The following is a 16,829-nucleotide window of genomic DNA, read 5'->3' as shown; positions in this document are numbered from 1 at the left end:
AGAGGGAGCAGGGCAGCCTGGCTCACATTACACAGGCTGGGCCTGGACCAGGCGAGCCAGCCCCCAGCGCTGAGCTATCTGCTAATTGGAAGCAGCTGTTCGGATTTGGTGACTCTGCATCAGCTGAGGTCACTGCTGTCTCCCCCGCGACCCAGGCCCGCAGCCTTCGTGGGGACAGAGCGCTGCTGGCCCCGTGGGCGGCCTTCTGCCCAGCCTGGGCAGCCTGGCGGCCGCGTCCCGTACCCAAAAGGTGTCTGGGCTCTGAAACTGCCCACTTGTCTCCAGGGAGGATGGAAGAGGAGAAGTTTCATCACAGGCTTTCATCACAGCTCCCCACCTCGAGGACCCTCGTTTCCGTTCCCTCGTTGCCCCAGTGCTCTCGGCCGCCCTTCACACTCCCCAGATCTGCTTTTCCAACGTCTCTGCTCCCCGCCAGCAGCCTACAGAACCTCGCTGCACTCCCGTCTGCTTCCCAAGAGCCACGTCACTAACCAAACCAGGTGTTTTTCCCTCTATCTGTGCCCCGGTCTGTTCCAGCCTTACCCGAGACCCTTCAGCTCCATCGTGTCCTCAGCCACTGGGATCGCCCCAGGGAGCTTTGTTCCTCTATGTGGTTTTCCACCCTCCTTTTTGGTTTCTGACTTTAAACCCTCTTCCCTGTGCCTTCCCATGGCCTGAGCAGCTGGGTCACAGGATGGTGAGTTTCAGCACAGGAGCAAACGTGGACCCCGTTCACCCAGCACCGCGTGTTTGGGGTGTACGCAGCCACCCCTCCAGCTGGGGAAATGTAGCAGCTCCGACAGAGAGACAGACCTGTCCAGGACCCCCGAGTCCGAGCAGATCCCCGCGAGAGCCCACAGGGGTGACAGTGACTTCTCTTGATCCCTGCTCCTGAGAGATAATGATTTATACTTGCTGGGGGCAAGAAGAGAGTGTGGATTTGCTTGCCACAGACCTCACACACTGCATGTCCACTAAAGTAGACAAACACTTCTTTATATGCAGAAAACACTTTTTAATATTTTTCCTTCTGTCACTAGCCCAGGATTTCCACAGGGAAAACCAATCTAAACAGCTGAACCAATGTGGGAAAGATGACCCAGGAATAATCACCCCGTGTGCCCTGGAAAGGGTTAACACTGCTGTAGAGAGGGTTGACATTCTGAGTCCCCAAACTAGGCAGTGTCAGCCACCTCCATCCCCCAGGACAGGGAGGTTCCTGCCATCCTGCTCTGTCGTGAGTGGCTCCTGAGAGCGGTTATGGGACCAGCAGCAAATGCTTTCAAGAGAGTCCAAGTGTGAGCTCATGCTGCCGCCATCCCTGCAGAGCACTGGGCGCCGCTGGCCGGGCTGGAGCCGCTCTGGGCCGCTGCCCCTGCGGCTCCTCCGCTGCCCCTGCGGCTCCTCCGCTGCCCCCGCGGCTCCTCCGGTGCCGGGTGCGCAGGGCCGGGGCGGCGGGCAGAGCCCCGCGGGCGGACCGAGCCCCGCGGGCGGACCGAGCCCTGCGGGCGGACCGAGCCCCGCGGGCGGGCAGCCCCGGGCAGCGGGTCCGGCTCCAGCGGCGCTGCCGCTGCGGGGAGCTGCTCCTCCCCCGGCGCTGCAGTGGGTCGGAGCTGCGGCGGGGGAGCGCCGCGGAGGAGCCAGCCGGAGCAGCGAGGAGACAAAGGAGAGCGAGCAGTGGAGGGTGTGGGACTGCGAGCGAGCCAGAGCAGCTGGCAGTTCAGAGGGAGCTGCTGCGTTCCTGCTGTGCTGACACCGCCCTCCGTGGTACCAGCGTGGGGCATCCGCAGATTTCTGTACCGCGCCAAACAACGGGCCCAGTCTGATTTTATCCTGGGCATCCCCAGCTGTGGGTGCATCCTTTGCAACACGGCCATTCTGATTTATTGTTCACTGGATGTAAGCCTGCTCCGGTTCTGCTGTGCCCTCCCAGGGACGTCAGGTTTGCCCTTCATGGGATTGTGTAGCACCTCATCCCTGCTGTCCCGCAAGGCATGCCATGGGGCGGGGGCCGAGCCCTGTCCCAGTTGCAGACCAGCTTTCTTCAGGGTGGGGAGGGGCTGGGCTGCTGTTGGTCTGAAGGTCTCTCCTCTTGCAGACGGCCCCTCTCAGCCTGGCTGAAGCATCCAGGTGTCAAAGGCACAGGAACGCTCTGCCCTAGGGCAGCTGGCTCCTGTTGCTGGGAGGGCCGGTGACTGGGGGAATGTTTGGCTGTGTAGGAAAAGGCCTGTGTGACAGGACAGGAGCTGCTGGCCTCTGGCATTGCCAGGTGCGGCCTGCTTGGCTGGCTTTAGGTACTGTCCCGCCACCCCCTGCTCTGGCACATTGTCACCTTCACTCCTGTGGGGGACAGGTAACACAGGGCAGCTGGACAGCAGGTGTGCGGTGGGCCTTCCCTCTCTGTGTTTTTTTCTGTCCTTCCTTTGCTGCTCCCTCCTAACCAGCATCCTCTGGTCTGCATTCCGTGCAGGATTAGAGCGCACTCTGCGAAGGAGATCGAGCCACGCTCTGCTCTGCAAGTCCCTGCCATGGAGCAGATGAAGGGGTCAGCCGTGCTTCTGCTGGAGCTGCTGATCCTGGGGGGCCTGAGAGCGGGGAAGGGCTCTGCCGTGCTGGGCACCCTGGACCTACAGATAGATGAGGAGCAGCCAGCTGGCACCATCATTGGGGACATCAGTGCTGGCCTGCCCCCTGGAACGAGTGCCTACATGTATTTCATCTCAGCACAGGAGGGCAGCGGCGTTACCACTGACCTGGGGATAGACGAGAACACCGGTATCATCAAAACGGCTCGTGTCCTGGACCGAGAGACTCGAGACCACTACAGCTTCATTGCTGTTACCCCCGAGGGCATCACAGTAGAAGTGAACATCCAGGTGAATGACATCAATGACCATGCTCCAGCCTTCCCCAAGCAGCACAGCACCTTCCAGATCCCGGAGCACACGCCCATTGGCAGCAGGTTTCCCTTGGACCCAGCCTTCGACGCTGACAGCGGGCTGCTCAACACGCAAGGCTATGTGATTAAGGGAGAGAACGTGGGGCAGGCCTTCCGCCTGGAAACGCGTCGGGGACCCAACGGGGTCCTGTATTTGGACCTAGTGGTCAGCAACGTCTTGGATCGGGAGAATCGTTCGTCATACTCGCTGGTGTTGGAAGCCTATGATGGTGGCTCTCCTCCCCGGAGCACCCAGATGACACTGGATGTGTCCATCCAGGACATCAATGACAATGCTCCTAGCTTCAACCAGAGCCGCTATCATACTCTCATCTCGGAGAATCTGAAACCTGGCAGCAGCATCCTGCAGGTCTTTGCCTCTGATGCGGATGAAGGTGACAATGGGGATGTGACTTACGAGATCAACCGGCGGCAGAGCGATCCTGACCAGTACTTCACCATTGACTCCAGGACTGGAGTCATCAAGCTCAACAAGGGTCTGGACTATGAAGTCAGGAAGGTGCACGAGCTGGTGGTGCAGGCGAGGGACAAGGCTGTCCACCCTGAGGTCACCACAGCCTTTGTCACTATTCACGTGCGTGACTACAATGACAACCAGCCCACCATGACCATCATCTTCCTGAGTGAAGATGGCTCCCCCCAGATCTCCGAGGGAGCCCAGCCTGGCCAGTATGTGGCACGCATCTCTGTTTCTGACCCAGACTACGGCGAGTACTCCAACGTCAATGTCACGCTGGAGGGAGGGGATGGCAAGTTCGCCCTCACCACCAAGGACAACATCATCTACCTGATTTGTGTGGACCAGCTTCTCGACCGGGAAGAAAGAGACTCCTACGATTTGCGAGTGACAGCGACAGACTCGGGAACACCCCCGCTCCGGGCGGAGTCGGCCTTTGTGCTGCAGGTGGTGGATGTCAACGACAACCCTCCACTCTTTGACCAGCAGGAGTACAAACAGAGCATCCCCGAGGTTGTGTACCCGGGCAGCTTTGTCCTGCAGGTGACAGCTCGTGACAAGGACCAGGGTCTCAATGGGGAGGTGCGGTACAGTATCGTGCACGGCCGTGACACCCACTCGAGCTGGTTTGCCATTGACCCTGCCACGGGTATCATCACCACCGCCGCCCCGCTGGATTATGAGAAGGACCCTCAGCCTCAGCTGACCGTGCTGGCCACCGACAGGGGAACCCCCCCGCTCTCTTCTTCTGCCGTGGTGCGTGTGGCCCTGCAGGACGTCAATGACAACGAGCCAGTGTTCAGGAGTAATTTCTACAACGTGTCGCTGAAGGAGAACACTCCTGTTGGGACCTGCTTCCTACAGGTGGGTACAACTGCCAGGAGCTGTAGCTTGAGGGCATGGACGGGGCTGCGCGGGGCTTGGGGCGGCAGCCCGGCCGCTGCAGCCCGTTCGGTGCGGCCGTCATGGGGCGGGTGGCAGCGGCCGCAGCGGGAACGCTGGAGCAGAGGTCCCCGTGCTCCGTGTGAGCAGGAAATGGGGCAGACCTCTGTCACACCCCTTTTGCGTGCGGGTACCAGGTGATATCACTGATGGTGTAGGCACACCTCGAGGATGTCGTTTGTGCAAGGCCTGGCGCTGAGCTCAGCTAAGCCTGGGGCCCACCGTGCCAAGCTGCTCTTGCACAAGCGTGGAGCTGCCTTTCGGGCCAGGACACTCAAAATGGTGCCCAGGAACACGGGTGAGACTCCAGGAAGCTACATGGAGCTAAGCTGTTAACTTTGCTCTCCCCCTGTGCGGTCATTCGCCTAAGTTCGTCAGTAAGGCTGGTTGTGAACTTTAGCATTAATTTGCACCATTGGTATTGTTATATTACCTTGGAAACAGCAGCTGTGGGACTTGAGCTGAGCGATGTGCTGCATCAGCCTTTGTGCGGTGGGGCCTGGAGAGGTGCTGCCCCGCTGGCCGGCCCCGCGCACCCCGAGGCGCGTCAGCCACGCCGTTTGTATTTTGTATGGTTTGCCTTTGCACTTTCAGTCGCATCTCTGGCCCCGGAGCCCTGGTTGCTGGGGACAGGTGATGGGGACACGGCGGCATTGGGGCTGACAGTGGGGATCTGGTGCGATGGTGCAGCAACGCAGTGGCAAGCAAGGCAGCGCCCACACTGGCCATCAGGACAGGAACCCGTGAGGTGTGGGGCCCTTCTGCGCTGCAGCTGTGGGTCACTCTGGGGCCAGGTGGAGAGCAGTGCCCGCGGGCAGGAGGAGGGGGCGAGGGGCAGCAGGAATGCTGGGCCCGTGGGACAGGGCAGGACGGGGTTCTGCGGCCCGGCCAGGGAAAAGGGGCTCCAGATGGGCCCTGGTCTGGAGAGAAGGACGAGGCTGTGCGTGCCGTGGGTGCACAGGCGGGCGCGGGGCAGGAGCGTGCGGCCGCGCAGGATGTGCGCCCGCGGGAGACGGCAGCGCGGGATGGGGCGCTGCGGGGGGCAGGGCACGAGGGGAGAGCGGGGGCAAGGAGCAGCTGCGTGGGAGCGAGGGCGGGCACGGACTAGAGAAGGGACATGGGGCGGGAGCAAGTTTAGGATGGGGCAGGTCTGGGGGGTAGGGAATGGTCAGGTGGGATTTGGGGGAAGTTTGTGCAGAAGTGAGTGGGAAATGAGGAAGATGTGGGTGGGGGAATCTGTAGGTTGGGTCTGTGCAGGGCAACACTGCGCACTGTGGGGACAGGACCAGGGCTGGGGGCAGAGATGGGAAGGTGCAGGGTGGGCTCGGGGCAGGGTCGCAGTGGAGCGGCCACGTGTCCCCGGGTGAACATGGAGGCCCAGGCGTGTGCAGGGGCTGCGGCGGCCCCTGAAGGGAGGCCCCTCTCCGCCGTGCCGCGCTGCTCGGTGCCGCTTGCCGTGTGGGAAGACGTTCTGGAAATGCAATCGGAGATGGCGGCTGAGCTCCCGACTGCGAGCGCGGGGCGGGCGGGCGGGACAGCGGGACCTTGGAGCAGCTGGTGCTGCGGGGCCGTGGGCGGCACGAGGAAGCGGGTCCCGCGTGGCTGCCGGGCCCCGGTGAGGCCGGTGGGCAAGGGGCCGGCCAGCTCCGCCCTGGCGCTGGCCCGGCGGCCGGCAGCAGCGGAGGGTTTGGCCAGGTTTCGATGGTCTTGGCTCAGCCTTCGTGTTTCGTTTGGAAACTGCGCGTCTGGGCTGAGCGCAGGTAACTCCCGCGTGGCCTCGGCACAAAGCAAACAGCTCACACATCTGCTGCTGCTTCCTCTGAGCCGGGAAACGTGAGAGGATGGGAAAGGAGGCCGGCCAGGCTGCCGGCTCGGCGCTGGGCCGCAGCAGCAGCGAGCCAGCCCGGGGAGCCGGGCAGAGCCGCGGTGAGCCCGCGGCCCACGGCGCAGCTGCCCGGCGCGGCCGCCGAGCCACGACGCCCCCGCTGCCCCGGCCGGGAGGGCTCAGAGGCGGCCAGGGTCCGCGGCAGCCAGCGCCGCGCCCCGCCGCGCCGCCCGTGTCAGACGTGCTGCCCCACAGCCCCTGCGTGCAGCTGCTCCTGCCCGACTCCATCTGTCTGCAGCTTCCAGGCGTCGGGGCTCATCCTGCCTTGGGAGGCTAAAGGGTCCCTGTCAAGATTTGGTCCAGAGCCACATAATGATCATGAGAGCTGAGCCCATGGGCAGGACCAGCCAGCGTGATGGGCAGCACACAGGACAGACTCCAAGGCCAGCACAGAACCGAATGGGTTTGATTCTCCATGTTTCCAAGCAAACCCCGAGAGGACCGGGTCTACTTGCAGACGGTGACACCGGCTCTTGGTGGGCAGGACAGAACGATGGGGACGTGGGGAGTGCACGTGGGCGGCCAGGAGAGACCGAAGAAGGGCTGCAGCCTCCTGCTCCCCTGCGCGCGTCCTCCGCCAGGTTGTCTCCGTGTTGGTGCATGAGCAGGGCGGGCGGAGCGGTTGCTGGCCTGAGCTCCTGAGAAAGAAAAAGGATCTCGTAACATCTCGCATCTTTATTTCTGCCTCGTGTTTACCATGGGCCACGTCTGACGGCAGCAGACTCTGCACGAGCACCAAGCAAGGGAAACAACGAACTCACAGCTCGAGTCTGAGGTGAGAGAAGCACCGGTGGAAAAGGACCCAGGGAATCAGCGATCGTGACAGCAGCACAAGACAGAGCAAGGGGTGGTCACTGACGGGTTGTCTCAGTTTCTCTCCGTCGCCATGAGTTGATAATATACAAGTTTTAAGGCTCATCAGACTACATTCAAATGCTCTGGTTACATGATGTGAAGCCCTGTTCTGTTATAAATTCACCCTGCTGGCTTACATTTTTTAAAACATTTGACTTGGTCCCAGCGAGCTGCATGCACGATCAGATATTGTCTTCGTGGACCTTTCTGACTCTCCATGCTAAATCAAGTATTGTCTGTCCCCTGGCAGCCAGCGCGGAGAACGGGGCTATGAGAGCCCCGCGTTAAACACGGGCTGGTTGGGCTGTGGGAGCCCCGCGTTAAACACGGGCTGGTTGGGCTGTGAGAGCCCCATGTTAAACACGGGCTGGTTGGGCTGTGAGAGCCCCGCGTTAAACACGGGCTGGTTGGGCTGTGAGAGCCCCGCGATGAGCACGGGCTGGTTGGGCTGTGAGAGCCCCACGTTAAACACGGGCTGGTTGGGCTGTGGGAGCCCCATGTTAAACACGGGCTGGTTGGGCTGTGAGAGCCCCGCGATGAGCACGGGCTGGTTGGGCTGTGAGAGCCCCGCGTTGGGCACGGGCTGGTTGGGCTGTGAGAGCCCCGCGTTAAACACGGGCTGGTTGGGCTGTGGGAGCCCCGCGTTAAACACGGGCTGGTTGGGCTGTGAGAGCCCCGCGATGAGCACGGAGCACAGGGCTGCGAGAGCCCCATGTTAAACACGGGCTGGTTGGGCTGTGAGAGCCCCACGTTAAACACGGGCTGGTTGGGCTGTGAGAGCCCCGCGTTAAACACGGGCTGGTTGGGCTGTGAGAGCCCCACGTTAAACACGGGCTGGTTGGGCTGTGAGAGCCCCGCGTTAAACACGGGCTGGTTGGGCTGTGAGAGCCCCACGTTAAACACGGGCTGGTTGGGCTGTGAGAGCCCCACGTTAAACACGGGCTGGTTGGGCTGTGAGAGCCCCACGTTAAACACGGGCTGGTTGGGCTGTGAGAGCCCCACGTTAAACACGGGCTGGTTGGGCTGTGAGAGCCCCGCGTTAAACACGGGCTGGTTGGGCTGTGAGAGCCCCGCGTTAAACATGGGCTGGTTGGGCTGTGAGAGCCCCGTGTTAAACACGGGCTGGTTGGGCTGTGAGAGCCCCGCGTTGGGCACGGGCTGGTTGGGCTGTGAGAGCCCCGCGATGAGCACGGAGCACAGGGCTGCGAGAGCCCCATGTTAAACACGGGCTGGTTGGGCTGTGAGAGCCCCGCGTTAAACACGGGCTGGTTGGGCTGTGAGAGCCCCGCGTTGGGCACGGGCTGGTTGGGCTGTGAGAGCCCCGCGATGAGCACGGGCTGGTTGGGCTGTGAGAGCCCCGCGTTGGGCACGGGCTGGTTGGGCTGTGAGAGCCCCGCGTTAAACACGGGCTGGTTGGGCTGTGAGAGCCCCATGTTAAACACGGGCTGGTTGGGCTGTGAGAGCCCCGCGTTAAACACGGGCTGGTTGGGCTGTGAGAGCCCCGCGTTAAACACGGGCTGGTTGGGCTGTGAGAGCCCCGCGATGAGCACGGGCTGGTTGGGCTGTGAGAGCCCCGCGTTGGGCACGGGCTGGTTGAGCCCCGTGTTGGGCACGGGCTGGTTGAGCCCCGCGTTGGGCACGGTCTGACTGACAGCAACACGAGGAGGCGAGGTGGTGGATTACTGATTCTTGCACAGATCCAGTACTAATGATGTTGGAACCAAGGTTTACATAATTCCTTTGCATTCGCACACACAATTGCTGGGGAACAAGAACATCAGAGATCAAAGGCTGACCAGCACACACCTAACGTATAGCCTTACGTTGCCATTTTGAGGACAAGCCTGATGAGTTTTGAAGTCTGAGTACTGGTTTGCGGTTCTGTGGAGTGGCTGTGCTGCATGCACAGCACCAGCACCAGCACCAGCACCAGCACCAGCACAGCCGCTTGGGTTGTGCCCCAGATAGGACCTGCGTGAAGTGCAGTGGGATAGGCCAGGCTGTGTATCCCGTGTTACTGAGCGTCTTGACGGGTAATCCTGATGCATTGGTTGTGCTACTGAAGGGGCAGCTGTGAGGGGACAAAGGGGAAGGTGTGCACGGGGACTGGAACATCAGGAGGAATAACGCTCACCGACTTTGCTGCCAGAGAGAGTGGCAGGAGGTTGGGAGGACATTACTACGTGCATTCATTTTCTTGGGACAAGGGATTTAGCATTAACCTATTTTCAGACCCTTGCACGACATAGAACAGGCCTCCCCTCCTCGGGAACAAGACCGCGAGCTTCCCGAGGCGTGGGGGAGCGCGCGGGGAGCAGCGTGGGGGCGGGCGCGCGTCCCGCGTCGGCAGCAACGCGGAGAGTCCGGGGTGCGCGGGAGCGGGGACGCGAGGGAGATGCTGGTACACGGGGAGGTTGTGGGGGAGGTGAGTGCTGTTGTTACCGCCAGAAGAGCTGCATTTGTTCCAAATTCCTGTGAAAGTTATTTCCTCGCGCTGCCAGCAGCCTCCTCCTGGGCTTGGCACAGCAGCCAGCGCCATGATTAATTCAAGTAGCATTTCCCCTGGAGCTGCAGCAGCTTTTCCACTGCAGCCGAGAGGCCCCAGCCCCTCGCTCCGCTCCCCCCGTGCTCCGCTCCTCCCCCGGCCCCTCGCTCGGCTCCCTCCTTCCTCCACGCCATCCCAGCCCCCGGCTGCCCCTCTCCCTCACCTCTGCCTCAGCCCAGGCCCCTCAGCGCACCTTCCGCCGCAGCGCTTGCTCACACCTCCGTCCCCACGTCCCCACAGCCCCACACCTGTGCCCCCGAGTGCCAGTCCCCGCGCCTGCCGTCCCGGAGCCCCAGCGCACCCGTGTCCCCTCTGCGCGCTCGGGCTCTGCTCCCTCTGCTCCCCACTCCCCTCGGCAGCTGCCGTTGCCTGCGCCCCCGGGCCGTCGCTGCTCCCGCGGGCAGTGCTGTCACCTGCATGGCCCTGGGGACACCCCAGCCTCCTCCTGCTCCCCACCGCCGCCCCATTCCCCATGGGCACCCAGCTCGGGGTGCTCCACCTCGCGCCGCCCTGAGCCGCGGTCTCACCCGCGTGTCCTGCCCAGCCGTGTCCCGTCTCACGGTGCAGACCGGCTTTGTGAGCGCAAACCCAGCGCAGCAGCCGGGTTTGGAGCCCCTGGGTGCTGCCCAGGAGGCTGTGCCCAGACCCTGCCGCTTCCACCCTGCACCGCTGCTGCCCCACGCGATCCCACGCCTCGGGCCCTCCTCCTCTACTGAGGGCCGGGGCCCGCGCCCCGCTCAGCTCCCGGGCCCCTGCGCGTTCTGCTGGGCTCCCGGTGCCCCGTTCCTCGCTGCTGCAGCTCCCGTTTCACCTCCGGGCTGCTCCGCCAGAGGGGCCACCCTGGTGTACGTGAGCCCTGCTTCTCCTCCTCCCGTGCCTCACTCTTCCCCCGAGCTGAGGCACCGGGGCTCCCGGCAGAGCCGTGTCCACTCCCGGGCTCCTGAAACCTGTCACGCAGCCTCTGCCTCCGCCGTCCTGCCATGATAGAGCCCGAGGGAATGCAGTAAGATCACAGAATCATTTCTGTTGGAAGAGACCTCAGGGTCATCGAGTCCAACCATAACCTGACTCCAGCACTAACCCACGTCCTGAGAACCTCGTCTAAACGCCTTTTGAAGTGGTGGCTCCACCGCCGCCCTGGGCAGCCTGTTCCAGTGCCTGACAACCCTTTCCATGAAGAATTTTTTCCTAATCCAATCCAAACCTCTCCTGGCACAACTTGAGGCCATTTCCTCTTGTCCTGTCGCTTGTTCCTTGGGAGAAGAGACCAACACCCTTCAAGATGTTCCAGGGGAGGTTCAGGCTGGCCATGAGGAAAAGGTTCTTCACCCAGAGGGTTCTGGACACTGGAACAGGCCCCCCAGGGAGGTGTCACGGCCCCAAGAAGCGTTTGGACAACACCCTCAGACACACGGTGTGAATTTTGGGGTTGTCATACTCGGGGACAGCAGTTGGACTTGAGGATCCTTGTGTGTCCCTCCCAACTCAGGACATTCTGTGTTTCTATGATTCTACCTCCTTGCCAGCATCTGTGATTAAGCTGCTTCCCCTCCCGCTCAAACCCGAGGGCTTTACCCCGTCCCAGAGCCGCGCTGGAGCCGCGGGCTGCCCCGTTGTCCACACCTTGCCGTGCGTGGCTCTGGCAGCCCTGGGCCTGTCCACGCCTGGGCTGTGGGGCCACCGCGCAGCGCCCTTGCCGTGCCCCACGGCTGTGGGGCGGCGGGCGCCGGCGCGCGAGCAGCTGCGCGGGGCTCCCCGGCCGCGGCGCTCCTGCCGCCGCGGGCTGACCCTCGGCTCGGCCACGCGTGCCGCGCCGTCACTGGGGCCGGACCCTGACCCCGCTGTCTCCCCCGAGGCCTGGGCGTGCTGGAGGCTGGACCCAGCCCCCGCCAGCGGCAGCTCCTGAAATAGCAGCCGTGGCCGCTCCCTGGCTGCCTGTAGCCGGTCAGCAGCTGTGCCAGGGCTGGGAGGGCAGCACGCCTGGCACACACTCAGGCAGAGGGAGTCGTGCGTGGGATCGCTGACCACACTGGCGCCAGCCTCTCCTCCTCTCCCACCAAGAGCCGTCACTCGGAGGGGCGGGAGCCCAGAGCCAGATGTTTGCCAAAGCCACAGCGTAACATGTGCGTAGCAGAGATCCAGCCAGGGCAGGGCTCCAGATGCGCTCCCTGCCTGCTGACTGCGCTCGCTGGAGATGGGGAGCACAGCCAGAGAATGGAGCCCCGGGCGCTGAGGAGCGCTCCGTCCCTCCCCAGCGCTGCGGGCCGCGTAGGGGGCACAGGGTGAGCAGTGGGGCTGGGAGGGCAGGGAACGGCTGTGTCCGAGGGGCCCTGCGTTCCCTCTGCATGGGCCTGTGACGGAGAGGCTTTGACTCTGACAGGTGATGTGTGAGGCTGTGCTTCTCCATCCACCCCCGACTGCGAAACGTAGGAGCTTTGTGGTGTCGTGGCTCCACTCGTACCTCCTGTCTTGCCTGGGGACTAGGAGAAGGGCATGAAATAAGGCCTCTTTGTCCTCACAGTTCTCCATGCAGAGGGGAGAGGCACACGTGTCCTCACAACACGCACAGCTCCCTAAGATGGGTGCTTTGCTTCCTTTCTGCCTAACCCTGAGCCATCTCGCTGCTCTGTCATCCAGCTCCGCGTCGCTTTGGCCAAGCGCTCCGTGAGACGCTCTTCTGCCCAGCGCCGTCTCCTCGCCGAGCGCTCAGGGACGGAGGGGCAGGCAGACGTGGCCGACGGTGCCGTCAGGGCTGTGGTGCGGGACTGGTGGAGCAGATCGGCGCTCAGAAGGACTGGAGCTGAATGGGGAACTGAGTGGGGGTCCAAGGAGGCCTTTGGCTGGAGGTCACAGGATGGCTGAGGCGGGAAGGGAGGAGGTGACCTCTTGAGATAATCCAGTGCAGCCCCCTCATGCTCAAGCAGGGCCATCCCGGGTTGGTTTCCAGGGACCGTGTCCAGACGGCTGTTCAATACCTCCAGGCAGGGAACCTCCGCCACCTACCTGGGCAACTTGTGCCAGCCTGTGGTCACCCTGCAGTGAAAAGGTGCCTCCTGCTGTTCAGCGGGAACAGCCTGTGCCCTTTGCCTCTGGTCCTAGCACTGGCCCCGCTGGGAGGAGCCCGGCTCTCTCCTCTCCGTGTTCTCTTCCGTATGGACGTATCTCCCCTGGCCGTTCTCTTCTCCAGGCTGAACAGTCCCAGCTCTCGGCCTTTCCCCATAGGAGAGATGTTCCGCTCCCTTCTTCGCCTCCGTGGCCTTTCGCTGGGCTCTGTCCCGTACGTCCATCTCTCTCCTCTACTGGGGAGCCCAGCACCGGGCCCAGCACTGCGGCTGTGGCCTCAGCGGTGCTGAGCAGAGGGCAGGATCGCCTCCCTCAGCCTGCTGACAGCGCGCCTGATGCAGCGCAGGGTACTGTTCGCCTTCTTTGCAGCGAGGACACGTTGCTGTCTCGCCTCAGCTCGGCGTCAGCAGGAGCCCGGGTCCCTCTGGCTCTGCGGCTGGGTGTCCCAGCGCGGTTCCCACAAGCTGTCCCTCTCGAGGCGGGGGACGCTGCCCTTGCTGAACTTCGCGCGGTGCCCGTCAGCCCAGCTCTCCCGCCTCTCGAGGCCGCTCTGGATGGCAGCGCAGCCTGGCGCGTCAGCCGTTCCTTCCGGCCCGGTGCGGTCAGCACGTGTCCCGGGGTGCACTGTGCTGCACCACGCGGGCCCCGGTGAGGGTGCTGCAGGGGCGGGCGCCGCGCTGACCGTGCGGTGCGCTGCCAGCCGCTGGCCTGCAGGCACACGTTTTACTGCGGACCAGCACCCTCTGGGCTGAGCCCTTGGGCCCGGTTTCAACCCACCTCACGGTCTGCTAGCCCAGCCGTCCTTCAACAGCTTGTCTGTAGGATCTTATGGGAGACAGTGGCAAAGGCCTTACAGAAGTCCAGGTGGACCATATCCACTGCTTTTCCTTCATCTGCCAGGCCGCTCATTTATCAGGTTGGTCAAGCACGACTTCCATTTGCTTGAAGCCATGCTGACTACTCCTGATGATTTCCTTGTCCTTCATGTGCATGGAAATGGTTTCCAGGATTAGCTGCCCCGTCACCTTCCCAGGGATCGAGGTCGGACTGACTGTCTGCAGCGACCTGGGTCCTCCCGCTCGCCCTTCTTGAAGGCAGGAGTGACGTTTACTTCCCCGCAGTCTTCAGGCACTTCTCCCAAACACTATGAGCAACGATTATTGAGAGTGGCCTCAACGGCATCTGCCATCTTAGCACTGTGGGTGCATCCCAACAGCGCCCAAGGACTTACGTATGTCCAGTTTGCTTAAGACCTCACTGACCTGGTCCTCTTCAAAAAAGGGTACCTCTTCTTTGTTCCAGCTCCCCTCCGGTTTCGGGGACATGGGACCCCTGGAGACAGGTCTGACTGGTAAAGAAGGCGTTAGTGCCGCAGACCTGTGTGTGTCCTGTCCCACCAGGTCCCGTCTCCTGCCGCTGTGGGCCCGCGTCTCCCCAGGCCTCTCGTCACCGGCGCGCTCACAGAGCCCTTCTTGACTTTGACATCCCCGCCAGATTCAACCCCAGCTGCAAACTGAGTGCAAACAGCTACATTTTCATGTAATTACAATGATTACAGTGATTTCAGCAGAAGATGCCCGAATGTATTCCCTGAGCCCCTCCATGGACAACCTCTTCTATACCCATCAAAGAAAAGTCTTCAAAACACAGTGTCAGGTTCATCCCCTGGGTTCTTTAACACATTTTTGGGTCCCAGGGGGCATATGCCATTTCATTTGCATCCATTATATATTAATAAAAGGAATAATATATTTTGTCTGCCACTTTCACCCAGTTTCTTTTCCTAACTTGGCATCAGCAACCTGCTGTAGCTGAAGACGCCTCTGCTGGCCGCAGAGGACCGGGCTGGACGACCTCTGAGCGCCGCCTCCAGCGCGAGCTGTTCTGCGGTTCCGCGGGTCGGTACCTAACGCAGGAGCAGCAGCAGCGTATCGCAGCCCACGCCGGCGCTGCGCAGCTGCTCTCGCGTTTGCGGGCCCATGCCCTGGGCCCTCGCCGCTCTCCCTGGCACGCAGGTGGTGGTTGTGCCGAACTGTAGCTATTTTACGTTAACATTTTGCACGTTGGGTTGTTTTTCGGTTCGCACGGCTCTGCTGGCCTGCCCTGTGCGTGCCAGCTTCCCCAAACTGCGTGGTCCTCCTAAGTCTGAGCTCACAGGATCTGGATGATCGCATCTCTAAATATTAGAATCATAGGATCATGGCATAATTTGGGTTGTAAAAGACCCTTAAGATCATCAAGTCCAACTGCAAACCCATCATTGCCAAGTCCACCACTAAACCATGTCCCTTAGCACCACATCTACCTGTATTTTAGATACCTCCGGGGATGGTGGCTCAACCACCGCCCTGGGCAGCCTGTTCCAATGTTGGATAACCATTTCTGTGAATACTTTTTTCCTAATATCCAATGTAAACATCCCCTGGTACAACTTGAGGCCATTTCCTCTCGTCTATCACTTGTTACTTGGGAGAAGAGATCAACGTCCTCCATGGCCCAAGCTCCTTTCAGGCAGGTCAGAGATCAGAAGGTCTCCCCTCAGCTCCTGTTCTCCAGCTGAACCCCCAGGTCCCTCAGTCTCCATCACATTGTGCTCCAGCCCCTCACCAGCTCCGTTCCCTTCTCTGCACTCGCTCCAGCACCTCAAGGGTTTTATTGGTGTGAGGGTCCCAGAACTGCCCCAGGGTTGGCAGTTTGTCCCCCCAGGTCCCAGCACAGGGACGGTCACTGCCCTGGGCCCGCTGGCCACCCCAGTGCTGGTACCAGCCAAGATGCTGGTGGCCTCTTGGCCACCGGAGCACACGCTGCCTCATGTTCAGCCACTGGCACCAACACCCCGGGGCCTTTTCCAGCCGCTGTTCCCAGCTGCAGCGTCCATGGGGTTGGTGTGACCCGGCATTTGGCCTTGGTGAACCTTGTAAAAATGGCCTCAGCCCCTTGATCCAGCTGTTCCAGACCCTCTGTGCGGCCTTCCTGCCCTCACAAAGACCAACACTGCCCCCCAACGTGGTGTCATCTGCACACTTAGTGAGGGTGCCCTGGATCCCCTCCTCCAGGTCACTGTGAAGAGATCGAACCGAACTGGCGCCAGCACTGAGCCCTGGGACGCCGCTCCTGACCGGCCACCAGCTGGACTGATTTGGCTCCATCACCACAGCTCTTTGGGCCCAGCCATCCAGACAGTATTTTACCCAGCAAAGAGTACAGCTCTCCGAGCCACGAGCTGCCAGTTTTTCAGGAGAATGCTGTGGGAAACAGTATCTAAGGCTTTACTGAACTCTACACAACATCCACAGCTCTTCCCTCATCCACGGGGTGGGTCACCTTGTCACAGAAGATCGAGCTGGTCAAGCAGGCGCTGCCTTTCACAGCCCCGCGCTGACGGAGCCCCGTCTCCCGCCTGCCCTGTGCTGCCGTGTGGTGGCCCTCAGGATGACCTTCTCCGCAGTCTTCCCTGGCGCTGGGGTCAGACTGTCGGTCCTGCAGCTCTGCAGATCCCCCACCCATCCCCTGTGGACGGGCACCACGTCTGCTGACCTCCAGCCACCTGGGACGCCCCAGTTAGCCAGGGCTGCGTCGTGGATTCCCCCGAACTCGCTGCAGCCTGTTGAGGTCTCTCCCGTCCCGGGGGCCCCAGGGCCGTGCGGTGTCTGGGTGTGGTTTGTCAGGGCCGAGGAGAGGGGAGGACAGTCCCGGCGCTCCAGCTCCGGGCTGTGCCGCTGCTTGCACCCCGGGTGCTGCCGCTAGGCTCTCCTGGTCGCCGGGGCTCGTGTCCCGCTCAGCACCCCCCGCACCCCAGGACGCTGTCCCCGCGGCTGATCCGCAGCCTGGCCGTCCCGGGGAGCGCTGGCGCGGGGCTGGAGCGGCGCTGGGCGCTGGTACTCACCGAGGCGCACGCGGTCCCCGCCAGCCCCTCCTCCCGCCTGCCCGGGGCCCACGGGTGCCCGCGCCTGCACCAGCTGTGTCCCCCAACCCGGGCCGGGGCACTTGTCACCCTGACGAGCGAGCGCTCTGTGCCTGCACAGCGTGAGGGTCATTGCTGAGGGTGTTCGGCAGGAGAGGTCCCGGGGCTGGTCCTGGGGACACTTGTCACCCACCTCCAGGCGGAACAGCTGGTGACCCA

General features: G+C 62.2%; 1 protein-coding gene across 1 annotated transcript in view; it reads left to right on the top strand.

The window, feature by feature from the left end:
- Nucleotides 1-2,528: 2,528 nt before the first annotated feature.
- DCHS1 (dachsous cadherin-related 1) overlaps nt 2,529-16,829 on the top strand; it is a gene marked incomplete at both ends in the record, with an annotated part of 48,546 nt that continues 34,245 nt past the window's right edge. Inside the window, one exon of the mRNA XM_080358188.1 lies at nt 2,529-4,280. Within this exon, the coding sequence (XP_080214314.1) occupies nt 2,529-4,280 (1,752 nt within the window). The remainder of the gene's footprint in view (nt 4,281-16,829) is intronic.

Source organism: Nesoenas mayeri (assembly GCF_963082525.1).
Source record: "Nesoenas mayeri genome assembly, chromosome: 1".
In the NCBI taxonomy this organism is placed as follows: domain Eukaryota; kingdom Metazoa; phylum Chordata; class Aves; order Columbiformes; family Columbidae; genus Nesoenas; species Nesoenas mayeri.
This window is presented reverse-complemented; position numbering and strand designations above follow the sequence as displayed.